General features: G+C 37.6%; 1 protein-coding gene across 2 annotated transcripts; it reads left to right on the top strand.

Moving 5' to 3' along the window:
• The first annotated feature begins 4 nt into the window (after positions 1-4).
• Positions 5-17192, top strand: LOC111871197 (histone acetyltransferase type B catalytic subunit). 2 transcript variants are annotated; one of them, XM_033754157.1, is made up of 10 exons: positions 5-71; positions 1468-1539; positions 1618-1693; positions 3303-3426; positions 5009-5147; positions 7497-7647; positions 10931-11142; positions 14913-15064; positions 15744-15860; positions 16020-17192. In XM_033754157.1, exons 2-10 carry the CDS (start codon positions 1476-1478, stop codon positions 16185-16187), a joined length of 1203 nt encoding a protein of 400 aa, XP_033610048.1. In that variant the 5' UTR covers positions 5-71; positions 1468-1475; the 3' UTR covers positions 16188-17192. The 2 variants fall into 2 exon arrangements, with proteins under 2 accessions (XP_033610048.1, XP_023719880.1); XM_023864112.2 differs by lacking the exon at positions 5-71 and adding an exon at positions 234-1199.
• The last annotated feature ends 352 nt before the right edge of the window (positions 17193-17544 follow it).

Here is a 17544-nt window from a genome sequence, read left to right as displayed (position 1 = left end):
TTTATACAAAACTAATCTTATTACTTCCTTAACACATGTCATATGTTGCTGTCTTGTCACCAGACTGCAAGGTAAAATAATAACATAAAGATAGCTAACAGATCCTTTGAAAATGTGGCTCAGTTCGAAAACTCGGGAACGACAGTAGAAAATGAAAATTTGATTCAGGAAGAAATTAAGAGGAGATCGAATTCAGTATACTTGCTACCATTCAGTCCAGAGACTTTTGGCTTTGTCTAAAAACAAAAATTGTAATACAAAACTGTAATTTTGCCTGTGTTTCTGTATGGGTGAAAAGCATGGTCTCTGAAACTAAGGGAAGAACATAGACTTACAGATTTTGAGAAGAGGGTGCTCAGGAGAATATTTGGGTTGAGGAAGGATGAAGTGGCAGGAGGTTGGAGGAAACTACATAATGATGGGTTTTAATACTATTGCTCTTTGCCCAGTATAATTAGAATGATCAAGTCAAGGAGGATGGTATGGCTGATTTTAGCGTTTCAGATGCCCAGAAAATGGATGAACCTTACAATTGAAGTCTAGATGTAATACAATGGATGGGGATAAGTTAGGTGGAAGTAGAGTCACATTCAAATAAGCGTTGTGTATCCTGTGTGCGTAGTTAGGACAGTTTTGCAAAATAAATTAATGAAGAAGATTATTAAATTAACTGTACTATTGATATACGTCGTTTCCTTATCTATTTAGTATAATAATTCGATAAAATAAGGCACTAAGAATTGGACAACCATGAATCAATTTTAAGTGCAGTATGCCTTTTTATGTTCTGGAACCTTAGCTTTTGGCACTTATTTTTATTCCATAATTTTGTGTCGTACATTGCGCAGTTTTACTCAATTTATGGGTTTTTTACATCAGCGCTAAATTATGCAGAACGTTGCTCAGCTTTTGAACTCTAGTATTTTCTTATTTGGAGTGGTCGCCACTGTCCATTGAGGTCACGTTCACAGAGAAGATAACTCTGGTTCGAAGTTATCACGGATCGGCACAGTGTGGTTGATCCGTGGTTCTTCTGTATTTGCGCGGGAAGAAGCCAATTTTGGCAGCCTTTCTTAAAAGATTGACAGAAATATGTGCAGTGTTTAACTGTTTCTAAAAGATGGAACAGTTTTGGGTTTTTGTTAATTGCTTATTATTTTGAAACCTGTATTTATAACTTGATACGATGGAAAGCCTTGGTATGTTTTAGTATGTACATTCACGTTTAGAAAACTGTAATGGAAAGTTATGCATATGTTTAATAGTAATATGTTTTATATGAACTACATTGTTTGATTGAGGTTAAGAGTTCCATGTAAAATCCTCAAGCAGTTTAATGCAATGAAGACTGCATCGTCATTACGATGGAGTATCTGTTTTTGCGCGTAAATACTGGGCATCGTGGTTTTGCAATTGCAGTAAATAGAATTTTGATGATGTAAACCTGTTATTAGTTTATTTCCCTAGGTGTCAGCATGCTGAAGAATTCGGTCAGTTCGCTCGTAGTTAGCAGTAATGAAGTCATAGAATTCAAACTAGGTAGGTGTACAAACAAATGTAGTTGAAATAAGTTCTGAATTACATTCTCATTTCCTAACCTCTTAATATTGTTTGCAGTACGACAGGTGGCGGACATCGCCAATGACAGGTGCATATTCAGACCTGTAATGTCCCATCAGGTGTTTGGAGACAGGTGGGTAAAAAGTGAATTTATGAAATCCGTTTGTAGCTGTAGATGTAAACCATCAGTATTTATAGAAAGAAGCAACAGTGAGATGACAACTCTGAACTAACTCAGATTTAATTTACCACAGTAACAAATTGGCCAGCATTAACACATTGCATGAATGAAGTAGATCACAAACAGGCAACCAGTCTTCTGTTTTAGTGTATAATGTCTGTTCTGAGTACATGCTAGCCATTTGTAATTTGATTTTATCATCCTAATAAAAAATATTCCACAGCCAATAGTCTGCAAGCAAACTATACTGACCGAGTGACCGCCGCTTGTCGGTGAAGTTAAATAGCGTTTGGTAAAAAGTGAAAATTGTAATGTTATCAGTGTACATTTGTCCCCAGTCTTTTACCTGACTGATACCAACCAGCAACATAAGATATGTAGTACCAGAAACCTGTGCAGTAGGGAAGAAGGGTTTATGAGATCTACTTCAACTCCTTCTTTTGTAAATCCAAAGGCTTTTTGGGTGGTAAATGTTATTTTGGTTTGACAAATGTGACACTGCTCAAGTTTTTGAAGTGTTTTGAATGAGGTTGAATGTATTTCAGAACAAAAGAGTTATTGTTTGAGTAAACCCCTTTGATGGGACATTTTGAGTTAGTGACTTAGATCATTACACCCCAGTTACTGGATTATATTATTAACATACAGGGGGAACCAGAACAGCTGTACTTGAGATTTTGTTGAACGTGCATGACTTTCCTGCCACGATTGCATACTCAAGGTTTGACATACACTTACAAATATTTCAGCACAATGATATGAATGCAGGGCTTATTGAAGGGGATTGTGGGAAAGGAGGAGTAAGGGGATGTGGAGCTGAAAAGGGCAGGAAGAAGCTGTATTCATTGTCTACCTTGCAAACTATAATTTTTGCACCAAATGCATGTGCCCATGGTCACTGACTGAAAGTTGGTTAGCTATAAACTATAGCACTTGCAAGCTGAAACATCAAACTCTGCAGCGAATGTACATGCAAGCCATCAAGTGGCACATCCATCAGCATTCTCACAAAGTTGTTGCACCTGGCGCAGAGCTGATGTTAACATCGCTTTTCTGTATTTACCGTATTTACGCATGTATAGGCTGCAGCACAATTTTCAGACAGAAATTATAGAAAAAATAATTTTCTTGGAATATTATTACTATTAGTATACTACTAGTATTACTAATTATGAATATAATTTTTTTTAAATGAAGTGTGATTTCGAATATTTCGAATATAAGCCGCACCCCAGTTTTCCTCTTGAATTTTTGGCAAAAAATGTGCGGCCTATACATGCATAAATACGGTATATACAGGGATAAGTGTCGCAGTGCTAAAGTGATTCACTTGTTGAATAGTTGCTTTCTAGATGTGTGTACCTGAAATGTGCACTGTTATTCTGCCCTAAAAATATATAAAACAAGGAACAGTATATTAATGTTGACAGTTCATGATAAATAGGAACAAATTGTGAAAATGTATACAAATGCTCAGGTGGACAATTATGTCAAAGTGTTGTTTTTCCATTTGCAGTCAGGTTCTGTAAACTATAAATATAATACCTGTTGTCTGTTTCAGGGAGAGTATTTTTGGTTATCATGACCTCAGGATCAAGTTGTACTACACTGCTGCCAGGCTGACCACGTACTTTGGCATCTCTTACTTAGACAGAGTGACTCCAGACAAGTTTGAGGGGGTCCAGGTGAGATTCTGCCTTATATGTTTCACTGTATTGCCAGTTGGCCATCTGTAGAACATAGCATCCTGGGTTCTACCATATGTGCATACATTCAACCTGTCTTAATCTCCATTTTTAAGAAATATCTCTATGAAATGTGTCCTTGACAGGCCACCCCTTGCTGATGAAGATTATTGTCTTCTGGGTTGTGATGCTGCATAGTGTGATAGAACCCCTTTGAAAATTTGGAGGTACATTGGTGAACTTATACTGTGCTACACAGGAAGTAATGCATTTTATCCTCTTTACATTTTTTGACCAAAATTTTGTGCCTGTTTTGCATATACCATTCATGCCATATGTGCTCAAGAGCATTACAACATTGGTGAATGTCCCTTCTCATATTTGCTTGCGTATGTAACTTCCCCCAGCTATAAGACATTTCAAACCTGTGATATGCCTTTTAATTCATATGCTTAAAGATAAAGCATGAAAGGATATGTGAATACAGTGTCTCAGTATTTACTGAAATACAGGTGGCTGTTGTTGTATGCCCTTTGTTGTCATCCATGTTTCCACAGATCCATTATTTTATTACCATGGTAATGTGGAATATCAGTGTCCTATCCACGGCTAGAGTGGAAGCTGCCTTTTGTGCTAAGTGAGTTGTCTGTACAGTTTCTGTAACTTGCTTCACCATTTTGACTCAGTCATGTTATTTCTTATTCTTCCTCAAACATGCTTAGAGCTAATTCATTGTGTTCATCAGTTTACTCTCTTTCGGGATATAGGCAGTGATTTTCAGGAATGCAGTGTCTGTTCAGCATCAAAGAAGTTATAAAATTCCTTCAGTTCCTCCACCTGTGTCATATATATGTGAAAAAACTGGAATATTTTATTCACTATAGCCTCAGCATCAGTTGATGCAATGTCAGCATTTTTCTGAAGTGCGTTATGCAAAGTATGGGTGACACATTCTGCACTTCGAATGTTCATTTTTAAATTGCAGGTGTTTAGCTTGGCAAAAAAAAAAAAACTGTTTGTTCCTCTTCATGCAGCCCCTCCAAAATTTATATTACAGTTGTCTTCACAAAAGTCAATAATTTTGTCTGATAGCTTGTATTTATGCAGTACATTCATTATGGAAGTCGTTAACACATCAGCCATTTCACCTTTTAAGTTGCGAAATTCAGTAATTTTAGTTTGTATCTCATCTCTGGAGTGAAGTATCGAAGTACAAGAGGCATTAGCTCTAGTTTTTTTCTTGATATGTTACTGTATATGACAATGATCTCCATGCTCTGTTGAAAACTGAATTTACAAATGGAGCACAGCACTTTTCCCACTTGGTCACCCTTAAAAACGGGTACTCTTGTTTTAAACTCTCAGTAAAAGCACATCTCGGCATTTCAGTGGTTTTCTGCCCCTAACAGTATTTTTATATTTAAACATTCTTGTTCTCACACCATAACCAAACCACCCAATAGCACATCACATAAAAGTCATCTGTGTGCTTAACTAATTAAGCATTATGCCAAGTTGGTGTATGGGTTAGTGGATGTCATTTGTGTGACATTGACTGATTTCTGAAATGTCATGTTGGCAGGCTGATGAGATCTTTGACAAAATATCTGAAAAGCTACAGCCAGGGTTCCACACAAACTTGGATGATTTCTGCAGTGATCTAGAGAAGGATGTCAACTTTGTGCCATTTGGTGAACTCCAGCATGCATTCACCACCAATGGTATGTGACAGGTGTAGACTCTAACCAAAGGAAATGAATGTATCGTAATATGAATTGAGAGAAATAATGTATAGATGAAATCAGCAAGGACAGTTAACAGTAGCTAGTACACCCTGCAACATTCAAGCTTTAGTAAAAACCATCTTATGTTAATATTATGTAGAACGTTTTCCATTATCTGGGACAGTGTTTCCCCATTTTGTTTGGCCACAGAAACTCTTTTGTACTCAGGAAATTGTTATGAAATCCCTACTAAATCCTAATAACTAACTAACTACATGAAACTGAGTCCATCTTTAGAAGCCAACAGTTGCTCAGCTACTCAAGAACTTCCCAACATTTTGTAGACTGAAGGTTCTTTTCTATGGTCACAGAACCCGTCATTCTGTCTCTGTCCTGAGCCAGATCCATCAAGTCAATACCATTCAGTCCTATTTCTCTAAAATCTCTTAATATCACCTTCCCACCTACATCTAGGTCTTCCTAATGGTCTGTTTCCTTCTGTCTTTCCCACCAAAACCCTGTATGCATTCCTTTTCTCTCCCACCATGTTGCATGCTCTGCCCATTTCATCCTCTGTTACTCAGTAATTCTAAATATATTTGGCAAAAAGTACAAGTTATGAAGCTCATGCAGTATTTTCCAGCCTCCTATTATTTCTTCCCTCTTGCGTCCAAATATTCTTCTCAGCATCTTGTTCTCAAGGTCTGTGTTGTTCCCTTAATGTCAGACCAAGTTTCTCACCCATGCAAAACTACAGGCAAAATTATGGTTTTGTATCATGTTTTTTGGCTGTAGATGAGAAGACGAAAGGTTCTGAACTGAATGGTAGCAAGCATTACTGAAATTGAATCTCATTCTAATTTTATCATTTATTGTTTGTTTATTGTTCGTTCTTAGAAAACCAGCATTGAAAGCAGACTGAGAAGACTTAGTGTGTAGTGATTTGTAGTGTGGAAATCAGCAATAATGGTATAGTTACTTGTAGTTATGACCTGTAAATGGTCAATAAATTCATTCACCAATCCATATGCCATCGATAGTCACACACCCATAAAACATGACAGTATTGTAACGTGTTTTGCTACTGAAGACGCTGTTCGGATTTGTAATTGGTTTATTTAACAACCTACAAATCGTAACTACAATTAATTATAACACAGTTGCTGGTTTACCCAATTTATAAACCCTACACAATAATCTATTCACTCTATCTTCAATAGTCTTCACTTATTCACAGTACAATACGGGAGCTATACCAGTGTCACTGTACTTCACACTCCCAATACCTTCTCACACTCTTGCCTCTAATCACATGTTCCGGTCTTCTTCATGATTCACTCGCTACAACTGCACTCGGTGACTTCACGATCCACACTGTGTCACTCCTGATCACACACTCTGTTCACATACTGCTCAGCCAGCTTTTAATGCCATTCCCTGTTGCCTTGTGTTACCAGCAGTGTCCCCTTGTTATGTCACAGTGGGAAGTGCTGTTACGTCACAGCGGGGGAGGGGGACACAGTGTTGACTGGCCTGTTACCGTAGCAGTGGCAGTTGCTCTGATGCTGTTATGTCACCGCTTGAAGGAGCATGTCCTGCATAGCGCAAATACGTCACACTATATTCATCCTTCATTTGTTTATCCCATTTGTAGCTTTGTATCACCTCCTTTCTCCCATATTCATTTCCCATCATCCTTGTTTGCCAATTCCTTTCCCCCCTCTCCATTTTCACATTTCTTCCTTTTTCTCCCTCCTTCCAGTCTCTTATCCTTTCCCATCCATTTTATTTCTCAAGGCTGCTCTGTGAGTGCAGTATTCTTTGCAACATTTGCCTTGAGACTGGCATCAGACTGGCTTCAAACTGATTTGATGTATAACACAGCTGTTAAAGATGTTATCCATGGATTTAGTTTCAGTGTGCATGTAAGTTGGTAGAGGGGGCACCCTACGAGCCGGAAGGTCGCGGGTTCAAATCCCGATGAGGTCATTGGATTTTTTCAGTTGACCTAATCCTTCCTGCCGCACTAGGCCCTGGGGTTTACTCAGCCTCTAACAGAAATGAGTACCAGGAATTAATTAACTAATATTCCTGGGGAGTAAAGGGCAGCCGGCGCGTAAGGCTGACAACCTTACCGCCATCTTTGAGCCGATTGTCTGGATAATGTGGGACCCTCAATGTCTCACAACCCTATGGGCCTTCATGGCCTGGTACAGGGATAGCTTTACTTTTTTTTTTTCTCTACTTGATGTAAGTTGGTAGATCAGTATGCACGAAATTCTCAAACCATAGCTGAGATGGACTAACATAAGATGAAGACATGATGATAAGTGACATTTGTTTAAGATGGTACCCGCACCTGGGAGATTTATATGTGTGAAGTGACAACACCAGGCTTTCAGAAGTACCATGAGAGATTGCAGACATTTATTCTGTGGTTCATTGATGCAGCCAGCTTCATTGATGCAGATGATGACCACTGGAGGTTTTTTATGATGTAAGTTTCAATCACTTGTGTTGATCATTTGCTGTCTCATGCCCCATGGCATGCCATTACTGAAGAAATGGTTTTTGCGCTTCTTACTCTGTGTGTGTGAAAATAAGATGTAACTTACCAAGAACAACGACAAAGCTGCAAAATTCCACCTTATTGGCACCAATAGAGAGTGAGTATGAAGCAGTGTAACCAGCACCAATGCAATAATTAAACCTTTGTCACTGTGTTTTAACTTGTTGTAACGCCTGCATGACATTTCCTCTAGAAACACTCCCCCCCTGGAGATCCGATTGGGGGAGTAGTTTACCTCCGGATTGTTTTGTCTCCAGACGAAACATCTCGCATACATGGTATCTCTGTTTTTGGAAAGAGACTATCCAGGAAAAGTGATAATGTGGTAGTTTTTCAATTTGCTTTCCACATCGCAGTACAACAGCCATTCAAACCACTCTGGTCACGCCTGTTGCTATACGAACTTGAACCAACTCTAGCATCATTTGCTCTGTGCTTCAAGTTGCTGCTGATGATGCTGCTTCTGGCATCAGTTTTTGGTTTTTGGTGTCTCTCTTCGTCTGATGCCTACCCTTTGAGCTGCTGGCCCTGCAAGTAGCTACGCTACTGCTGGTATAGCTTTCAGAGTCCTTGTCATACTCAAACCCCCTCACCAAGATAAGGTGGAGACACCAGTGAGGGGGATTTTAACTTATATGGGAGATTTAAGATGTAGAGGTTTAAATTCTTTAGTTTTTGTATATGTGTTTTAAAGTTCTCTTTTAATGTGGTACACCACCCTGAAGATGGTCTAGTAAGACTGAAAAATGTTGGGAGTTAGCAGCACCTAGTCAATATAAAGAAATAAACAACATAAACTTAAATGATAACATCTTATTTTCACAATATAAAAGCAACATTCAAATACTACTTTAATTAAGCAATGAACCATCAGTAAGTTTAAATTATCAGTCATTTTCCTGGAAACACATAATTTTGTTTTCCATTATTTTATTTGTTCCCTTCCTGCTTTTGACCTGTTGACACCCCATTACATGGGACCTCAGAAGAGTCATCTCAACTGATCCATTGAGCAAGCCAGCCATAATTAATCAGTCCAGATGAACTGATAACATGCACCAGGATGTAGTGTTGTGAGTTGTTTTGGTCACTGTCAGTATGTAGATTATAGCATCAAATGTGGGATGAATGATGAATTGGAACGTATTTGGAAGGAAGCAGTTGTGGCCTAGTTGAGGTACTGTTCTGATATTTGCTTGGAGGTGCTAAGGTAAAGGTAAAGCTATCCCTGTAACAGGCCATGGAGGCCCATAGAGTCGTGAGATGTCGAGGCTCCCAAATTTCCTCTAGACCAGGGGTCTCCACATTAGGTAATTCAGCACTTTCAACGGGCCGGATAAAATGAGAAATTAATAACTCTAGGTATATGAGTTTTATTGAAAGCACAGAATTTCATAAACTAAATACAAAGTACGTGAGAATAAGTTATCGTATATTAATGACAACAGACAGTAGCAGCAAATGCTCATATTTTCATCACAAATTATAATAAAACAATTAATGTGAATGATGGAACTCTTTTTGCATTCTTAAAATATGATTAAATTGAGGTTCAAATTTTGAAACACTAATCACAAGTAGCGACTTTAAATGTTCATCGGATAAATTTGCCCTGTATTTTGACTTGATGTACTTCAACTGGGAAAAAGTTTGTTCACACAGATATGTCGTCCCAAAAATGGAGATAAATTTACAAGCAAATTTCTTTAAATTTGGAAATTGCTCAGAATTCAGAAATTTATAAAGTTTGATCAAATTTCCTTCCTTGTATTTGTCTTTAATATGATAATTTTCCTGAAGTTCAATAATTTCCATTTGAATTTGACTTGGGACATCTGCAGCATCACAGTCAAACGGATTTTGAAGCAATCTAGTTTCCTGAGCACTGGAATCCAAATCAGCAAATCGCTTCTGAAATTGTTCTTTCAAATCTGAAATGACTAAATTTGCAAACGAGAAGGGAAATTCTGTTTCACCCTTTTTATGCAACTCTGCACAGTATAGCATATGAACAAAGTTACAATTTTTCACTTGGCTTTCCAGAAGTATCAGCTTTGCTCTGGATGCCTTGATAAGTGCAAATAAATCACAGACTAAGTTATTTTCATCCTGCAACTCTAAATTCAAATGGTTCATATGGTTCACCAGATCAGCAAAAAATGCTAATTTCCAAAGCCACACGGTATCTGATAAAAGTGGTTCGTGATTTGTTTTTCTTGGTAAGAAATATATCAGTTTCATTCATGAGCTGAAAGAAATGCGAAAGAATCTTTCCACAGCTAAGCCATCGAACTGCAGTATAATATGTCAGGTCAATAGGCTCGGAATCACATTTACCAGTACCCATTGGAAAATTAGTTGAGTTGGCGCATTTCTGCAAAATTCTTTTGCGGGCCGGATGTGGCCCGCGGGCCATAGATTGGAGACCCTTGCTCTAGACAGTCAGCTCACAGATGGCGGTGAGGTTGTCAGCCTTACGTGCCAGCTGCCCTTTACCTCCCAGTAAAATTCCTGATACTCATTTCTGTTAAAGGCTGAGTCGACCCCAGGGACATAGTGTGGCTGGAAGGATTAGGTCCATTGAAAAAAAAAATCCATTTCATAAGGACTTGAACCCACAAATTTCTGGCTTGTAGCATAGTGCCACAACCAACTATGCTACCATGTGGATGTGCTGAGGAAAACTATGAAAAACCACAGTCAGGATAGCCGGTGTTCCAGCCACTGACATTAGAATCAGTGCTGTGCTAAGATGGTTCAGTTGGAAGCCGTGTGCTGTAACTATTGAGTCTCTGCTGATAACTAAGTCATGGAGACAAGCCCTTCAGAAGCAAACAGTCACAGAGCTACTCAAGAATTTATCACATTGTATGGAACCTGAAAGTTCATTACTATGTACTACTGGTCTCCATCATGAGCCAAATGAATCTGGTGCATACCATCTTATCCTGTTTCTTTAAGATCTGTTTTAGTATTATCATCTCACCTTTGTCTAGGTCTTCCTAGTGGTCTCTTTCCTTCTAGTTTTTCTACAAAAAAAAACTATGCATTTGTGGTCTTTCCCGTGTATGCTCCATGCCTTTCCCAGCTCTTTCTCCTTGACTTGATCATCCTAATTACATATGGGGAGGTCCAAAACTTCTTTGTTTGATGCAAATTGTGTGATTTGTTCACACAGATCTTTGATAAATATCTCTTTCTCTCTGTACAGATATGAGAAATATTCTCAGGATGGGAATACATGCTACGCTGTTGCTGGCTATGCTACAGTATATGAATATTATGCATATCCTGACAACACTCGGCCACGGATCAGTCAGATGCTGGTGCTACCCCCCTTCCAGCGGATTGGTCTAGGCGCTCAGCTGCTGGACAGTATATACAGGCACTATGCTAGTCAGCCTCGTGTTGTGGACATCACAGGTTTGCCTTACATTTCCTTACATGCAGGTCAAATGGTAGGACAGTGGATGAATAATGAATTGGAAATGATTTGGTTGGAAGAAGTTGTGTCCTAGTAAAGGTACTATGATGACGTTTAGCGGCCTCCGTAGTCTAGGGGTAACGTTCCCAGCTCATGACTCAAGTTACGTGGGTTCAAACCCGGTGGAGGTCGTGGAATTTTTAAGGGTGGAAAAATTCAGGGAACAAGTCCTCCGGGAGGGGCTTTAAGCCATGGGTCCCGTGTTGTAGATTTATGGCACGTAAAAGATCCCCATGTCTCTAGGAGACCTCTGAGCAAAATCAGGCAAAAAGTTTTCCGCCCAAGTAGTTTCCAATGCCTCCGGTAGATGGGGAAGTTATCGGGTACCACTGCCAGTAGAGGGCCGACCTCGCTGGCAGAAAGGGTAGATAGCGGGCACCAGTATCGGTAGGGTATGGCGACAGTAGGAATTAAAGAGGTACGTACAATAGACTATTAGTCGCGGTGCATGGGGAAACCCACCCCCTCTATACTGAATAACTGAATGATGACATTTGCTTGGAGGAACAGAGAAACCATGAGAAATGTCTATTCAGGGTAACCAGTATCCTAGCCAAGATATGAACACATCACCTCCGCAATATGAATATAGAGTTTTGAAATCTACTGTTAGTTCCTTGGAACTCATACCATCTCTCATGGAGCTGGGGGAGCAGTCTTATGACCTTACGTCAGCGTGGGTACTACCAGTCCTGGAGTGTGTTCGGTTGTATAGTATGTTGTGTATCTACTCCTGGTCTCCATAGGCAATGTTTTCCGCTCAGGGAATAGCTCTGAACATCACCACAGCAAGCATACTGCTTCACATGCTCTACAACAGTGTTTACCTTTCTGCGCATGAGGCACTAACTATACATCAACCTCACTATCAAACTGTTTGAAAACTGCATTAAAAACTTTGAAAGAATTCTGTCAGTAGATGGTGTGAGGGGTTATATAGTAGGGTTTAAAAGAAAGAACTATCTTTCATGTTATTTATAACAGCAATTGAAGCTAATCTGGGGGATTTTTTTTTTGTTTTTGTGCAACACTATTTCCCTTCAAGCAACCTTAGCATTTCTAGCCAGTAGTTCCGTGGTAGGGTGTGGTAGTCCAAGGGCTAAGAAACATTTCACATGTGTTAATGAGGCCATTATGGGTTGACATATACCACAAATTTGACAGAAAATTGTACCTAACAATTTTGTCTACACATTTAATGGAATCGTTTTTTTTTTCAAAGCTTTTTGCATTGAAAGAGGATTATCTTTTATCTGAAGGGGTTTATTATTATTATTATTATTATTATTATTATTATTATTATTATTTCCTTATTCTATTACATCTATAGTAGGCAAAAGCCTTAGATACAGAATTGTGTCAATTTATGTTGCTAATACTCATAAGCAATTGTCAAGGAGANGCGGGAAAACCACTGTCAAATTCACAACTTGCCATTCCACATACTGGTAGGCCATATCATCCAAATAGTTAGATTAGAAAACATTAGTTGTATAATCATTATCTCTTAAAATATTCATCAAGTGTATAAAAAGAGTTTAAATACAGAAATTCCTTCAAATTGTTTTTAAACTTATTTATATCATTAGAAATTACTTTAATTTTATTAGGTAGTGCATTGTAAATCCTTACGGCCATGTGAATTACCCCATTACCATATTTCGCCAAATTTACCTGGCTCATGTGTATGTCCATATTATGTCTAGTGTTTATATCATAGCAATCCCGATTTGTATCAAATATTTCTTTGTTTTTTACTACAAACATCAGAAGAGAGTATATATACTGTGTTCTTAAAGGGAATATATTCATATTCTTAAACAGTTCTCTGCATGACTCTCTGAAACCACATCCAATTATTATTCTTATAACTCTCTTTTGTATCTTAAAAACTCTTTCAGCTTGTGTTGAGTTACCCATAAACATTATTCCATATGTCATAACAGAATGGAAGTATGAGTAATAAATACTTTTTAATGTTTTTACAGACACCACTGGTTTTACATTTCTTATCATATAACAAGCTGTATTTAGTTTCTTTATTATCTCATCTATATGTTTATCCCAAGTTATATCATTTTGGATAGTCAGGCCAAGAAATTTTATGTTATTTGTGTTTAATAAAACCTTTTCTATGCCCCCCCATTTTTCTAACTACTTTATTTTTTACAGTGAAGTTTATATAATATGTTTTCATTAAATTCAGTGACATTAAATTTTTTTTAAACTAGTCCTCCAGTAACCTGTATACTTCATTTATTGTATTTTTAAGTTTTATTGGATTGTCTTGAGAGATCAAAAAACTGGGATCATCAGCAAATAGAATGGGAATACTCTTAGTTTCTAAAATCTTGGGCAAGTCATTTATGTATATTATAAACAACAGTGGTCCCAGTATCAACCCTTGTGGGACACCATTAGTTACTTTAACCCATTGTGAGTTTACTTTACTACTGTTTGTCCCACTGGAAATAGCAGTTCTCTGTTTTCTATCCAATAGATTTGACTTATAAAGGTCGTATTGTTTGTCTTTTATTCCATAATACCTCAATTTATCCAATAATATATCATGGCTTACACAATCGAAAGCCTTTTCTAAGTCACAGAAAATCCCAGAGACTTGCATTTTTTTATTTAAAGAGTCTAGTATTCCAGAGATAAGTCTATAAATTGCATTTTCAGTCCCTTGATTTTCTCTAAATCCAAATTGGTATTTATTTAATATACTATTATCATTCAAATGTTTTAACAATCTACCATGCATTACCTTTTCAAAAATCTTACTAATAGATGTCAATATGGATATAGGTCTGTAATTTGATTCAGTGTTTTTATCACCTTTTTTGTATATTGGCATAATTGTAGCATATTTTAATCTGTCTGGGAAAATACCCTCATGCAAAGCTCTGTTACATAAGTAACATATCGGTTCGCTAATAAAGATTTTACAGGCTTTGAGTATATTATTTGAAATTTCATCATATCCATGGGTTTGAGTAGATTTTAGGGACCATATAATTCTTTCTATTTCCCTAATCATAGTTTTTATAGTTTTTATGCTAGGTAGTGGACTCTCAAATGCATCAGCCAAATATGTCATATAATTAGTAGTTTTAGATTTGGTATTTTTACCATTTCCTTTTATATATTTATGTATATTATCCGCTGTACCACTAAAATACCTATTAAATGTTTCAACAATATCATTCAAGTTGGTATTCTTTTTACCTTCAATGTCCAAGGTTTGAATAATGTCTCTATTTCCTTTCTTTAACACTTCACTATTTATTATTCTCCAAGTGGTTCTAGCTTTATTTTTTGAATATTTAATAGGATTATCATATGTCATCTTCTTAGATAGATTTATCACTCTGTTTAATACTTTACAATAGTTCTTATAATAGGTGGCTATTATAGGGTTATTACTTTTTTTTGCTTCAAGATATATTGTTCTTTTGTTTCTACAAGAAATTCTTATACCAGTTGTAATCCATGGTTTCTGTTTGTATTTTTGTCTACTTGTTATTTGGAACAACTCAAAAAATGTCTCAACAAAATATTTAGAAAATGATTAAAGCTAGTATTAATGTCATTATTGTTATAAACTAGTTCCTATTTTTCATAACTTAGCTTCTTGTATAATAATCACAATGTATAAATTGACCTTCCAGTAAATTTATAATTGTTGTTATTATTTTTAAATTGACAGTTGAGGATCCTTCAGATGAATTCCAACGCCTGCGGGACTTTTTGGATGCCCGGAACTGTAGTAGGCTGCCCAGTTTCAAGGCATGCATGCTTCAGGAGGGTTTCCAGGAGAATATGGCAGCTGAGGCGAAGTCAAAGCTCAAGATCAATAAGGTTTTCATTCATGTACTTATTCTAGTGTTAAAATACACTGTCCAATCCACACACACTTGGTAAGTCAGAATTCACTTGTTCAGAAACATAAGAAGTCTCTCTGAGACAGCACTTTCTGAATCCAGATCTGTTTATTGTACCAGACTGCAGCCTGGTGTACTGTACCAGCATGGCAGAAATGAAGCACCTTCAGAAAATTATGCCCACACTTCAACTTGTTCACTACAGATTCAACAGAAAGTCCTGGGATTGAATGTGGGCTTGAGATGTGACAAGCCAATGACTGTTTGCCTGAGTTATCGTGCAGACATGTAGACTTTGAACAGGTCTATCTTCGGGGATATAATGCCATGTAGTCCGTTGAAAGTTAACCAATGGCACTATATCGCAAGTATTGAACTCTTCATGGCTACCTCTATGAGAACCTCAACTTCTGCATGTATGTAGACTTTGCTTTTAAGGGATGTGGTATGAATTGTGAAAGCTGATACTTGCTGTGGCAGTGAGTCTGTCAGTCTCTATGTGGTCTTTGTGTACTGGTTGCATAAAGTGTCATGCTCTAAATTACAAATTTTGATGGACTAAGCAGGTTTTTAATTTGCATTTTACATATAAAGCAGAAAGTCCATAAATATTTACTTTTCTCTTCAGTGTGTTACACATTTATATTGTCTTGCAGAAGCAGGCTCGTCGTGTGTATGAAATACTGAGATTGCGCATGACAGATATCCATAACGGTGAGCAGTACCGACGTTACCGCCTGGATGTTAAGAACCGTCTCAACATACCATACCAAGTAAGAAGATAGACCAAGATTTAAAGCTCGTCAGTCCCAGGTTGAGTCAGAGATTGTCTTCTGGAGTGTAACACATTGTAGTCTGGAGGATACTGACACTTTGGATGAATGTGTAACACAGTTGTGCATAACAAAATATAAATGTTGTTGTCTGTGCAGAAGGAGCAGCAGGAGTTGAAGCGGTACAAGGAGCGGTATAAGGATGGAGATATCCAGGCTGCACTGTCGTTTGCAGACCCCAGTCAGCGCCTAGAGAGTCTGGATCGGCAATACCGAGAAGTGGAGGCACAGTACCTACATGTGTTGCAGCGCCTTGAATCCCTTTAACATGTCATTACAGTATGTGTTCGGTACTGTAAATTGCAAGAGAAGCAGGGTGCTTGTCCTCTATAGAATTTTGTCTTCCGAGGCTGTGGCATTTGTCTTGAGAAATGCAGCAGTGACCTTTTGTTTTGTGCTGTGTGAAAGAATGAAGTATGTCTGTCTACTAAGATTCAGAGTTGGCATTGTAAAAGAGTCATGTAACAAATGTTGTTAGTTTGTCAGTTGGTTAGAACTATCTTGACGAATATACAGTTCAGACCAAATATGGCAGACTTACATATTAGAAAGGAACATTATAATTTTTCATGTTACAAAGTAGATTAGTTGATTTTGATGTCTGTGTCCAACATGTGAAATGTCCATACCCCATGTAATTGGGAATTTGAATGTTGATTTTCTCCATTATAATTCTGCCATGTAGAGAGTACAGGCAGTGTGACAGCTGCACAACTGTCAGCTTCTCTTATGTTAGCATATTATGACATAGCTCAAGATGCTGATTGATATTGCTTATGTGAGCATTTGAATTTGTCTTGAAAATAAAAGTCTCCATTAAATTTGCCTAACATAGTAGTATATGTCAGATTGAACCTTCTTGTCACTTGTGTATATTTCTGCATGGGTTATAGGTGGAAGGTTGTGTATATCTGGTTCTGTCCATGTATACTTAGAATACTCACTGCAGTGCAAGCCAAGTGCGGTACTTCTGAACTCTCCCGACTGTCCGTTCAGTGAAGGACTAAATTTATATTTTATCTTATTGAATAATGAACAAAATTTAAGATCATTTCATGTGAAAGTTGTTGTAGTTCAAAAAATGTGTGTGTTGTATTTTCTGCATTTTGAATTTTATTTAATCATTTTGATAAACTTTATAAAATTGTGTTATGAGGTGGCGACACCTCTCCAGTCCCATGCCTTTCCAACAAGTCATGTTTATTTTTATTACTTCTGTGGTGATTATGTGCACAGATGGATATTATTAAAGTTTCCTTTTGCTAAGCTGCATATTTGCTTTCATTTATTTGGTTCGAAGTCATGATATTCTACTATATTTGGTTACTTGGTGGAACTGTTAGATTGTTCGGATCTATTCGTAAGAGACAGACTCATCCTCTTGTCAGGATGTTACATAACGACTATGATCAAAAAGGTTCAGTTGAGAAAAAAAAATCTGATCATGAGCCTCAAAGAGCTTGGCGCCAAGATGAACCAAGTGGTGGCAAACCTCCAGTTGTAAAGTAACTCTGACTTCAGTCAGTTGAGAGTTGCTGTAACTGAGGCCAGAGACAGTTTGGAACCCAGAAGAAAGGGAACGTCCACCACTGGAAGCCGCTACCAGAAGACTGATGAAAACACA

Source organism: Cryptotermes secundus, unplaced genomic scaffold, assembly GCF_002891405.2.
Source record: "Cryptotermes secundus unplaced genomic scaffold, Csec_1.0 scaffold573, whole genome shotgun sequence".
Lineage (NCBI taxonomy): Eukaryota > Metazoa > Arthropoda > Insecta > Blattodea > Kalotermitidae > Cryptotermes > Cryptotermes secundus.
This window is presented reverse-complemented; position numbering and strand designations above follow the sequence as displayed.

Excerpts from the sequence above, each read along its gene's own strand:
- LOC111871197 (XM_023864112.2), top strand. Across the intron at positions 1,694-3,302 it reads CATCAGGTGTTTGGAGACAG|GGAGAGTATTTTTGGTTATC; the intron begins GTGGGTAAAAAG and ends TGTCTGTTTCAG. Across the intron at positions 15,861-16,019 it reads GTCTCAACATACCATACCAA|AAGGAGCAGCAGGAGTTGAA; the intron begins GTAAGAAGATAG and ends TTGTCTGTGCAG.